Source organism: Malurus melanocephalus, unplaced genomic scaffold (genome assembly GCF_030028575.1).
Source record: "Malurus melanocephalus ecotype Western Australia unplaced genomic scaffold, MMel_1.1 scaffold_1807, whole genome shotgun sequence".
Taxonomy (NCBI): domain Eukaryota; kingdom Metazoa; phylum Chordata; class Aves; order Passeriformes; family Maluridae; genus Malurus; species Malurus melanocephalus.
The window spans coordinates 9,314-10,520 of NW_026625039.1; the positions used below are offsets into that span (position 1 = coordinate 9,314).

At 50.6% G+C, this 1,207-nt stretch overlaps 1 protein-coding gene across 1 annotated transcript in view; it reads left to right on the forward strand.

Moving 5' to 3' along the window:
• The window catches only part of LOC130587362 (protein scribble homolog), a gene marked incomplete at its 3' end in the record, with an annotated part of 17,653 nt that overhangs the window by 9,254 nt on the left and 7,192 nt on the right, over positions 1–1,207 (forward strand). The window contains exon 6 of the mRNA XM_057388337.1: positions 755–811. Within this exon, the coding sequence (XP_057244320.1) occupies positions 755–811 (57 nt within the window). The remainder of the gene's footprint in view (positions 1–754; positions 812–1,207) is intronic.

The following is a 1,207-nucleotide window of genomic DNA, read 5'->3' on the forward strand; positions in this document are numbered from 1 at the left end:
CCAGTGATGTCTGTAGATTTGTGATGCTGTAAGCCAGGGATGACTGTAGATTTGTGATGCTGTAAGCCAGGGATGCCTGTAGATTTGTGATGCTGTAAAAGCCAGGGATGCCTGTAGATTTGTGATGCTGTAAGCCAGGGATGCCTGTAGATTTGTGATGCTGTAAGCCAGAGTGCTCTGTGCTCTGTAGATTTGTGATGCTGTAAGCCAGAGAGGTCTGTGCTCTGTAGATTTGTGATGCTATCAGCCACTGAGGCTGTGCTCTGTAGATTTGTGATGCTGTAAGCCAGAGTGCTCTGTGCTTTGTAGATTTGTGATGCTATCAGCCAGTGAGGCTGTGCTCTGTAGGTTTGTTTCTGCATTCCCTTCCAGCCTCTCGTGCCTGTGCTCCATCGAGGTGTCTCTGCAGGAATGAGCAAACTCCTCATCTCCCTTGGTGCTGCTGTAGTGTAAACTTTGGGGTGCTGCAGCTCTCTTTCCTTTCCCCAGGATTGTTCCAGCTGAGCATCCCGGGTCCCTCTGCTTTCCCCTCTCACTGTGGCACCCAGATCTCCTTGTTCTGTGTGTTCTGCACCATCCATAACGGTGCAAGTGCCAAATKTGCAGCTTCTCCTTCCCCAGTCAGTGTTTGTGCTGGGTTTGTGCTCCCCACCCTGCTGGCATCACACCACTGTCCCYGTAGGAGTTTGTGGCCAGCATGGTGACCTCTGTCCCTCTCTCTGTCTCTCTGCTTTGCTCTGTGCTGTCCCTGAAGGAGCGGATGCGTAGGGAGCAGGAGGCAGCCACGCAGCAGCTTCAGGAGGAAGTGGAGGTGAGCAGCACGGGGGAGGGCTGCAGAGTCCCAGAAAATTGCCACCACTAGACTAGAAGGCAGAAATCCTCAAAAAGAGTTTGTTCCCTGAAGTTGTGTTCTCCGCTCCCTCCCCTAAAACAATGTGGCTTTTTGGGGATAAGAGATGAGATCAGAACTGAAGAAATGTGTAAAGGATTGAGGAAAGGATGGTGGAAAACAGGGGCTGGGTTAGAAACCTTGGCTTCTGTTTAAGGTTAGAAAGACAATGCATGGGAAGCAAAATTGAACAAAGTAGTACAGTGAGTGTGAGGTAAGGCTGGAAAAGGAAACCAGAGGAATTGCAGAGTTGCATTCTCAAACGTGTCCAGGTCCAGACTGGAGTGGCTCTGGATGCTGTTGGAGTGAACAGGAAGG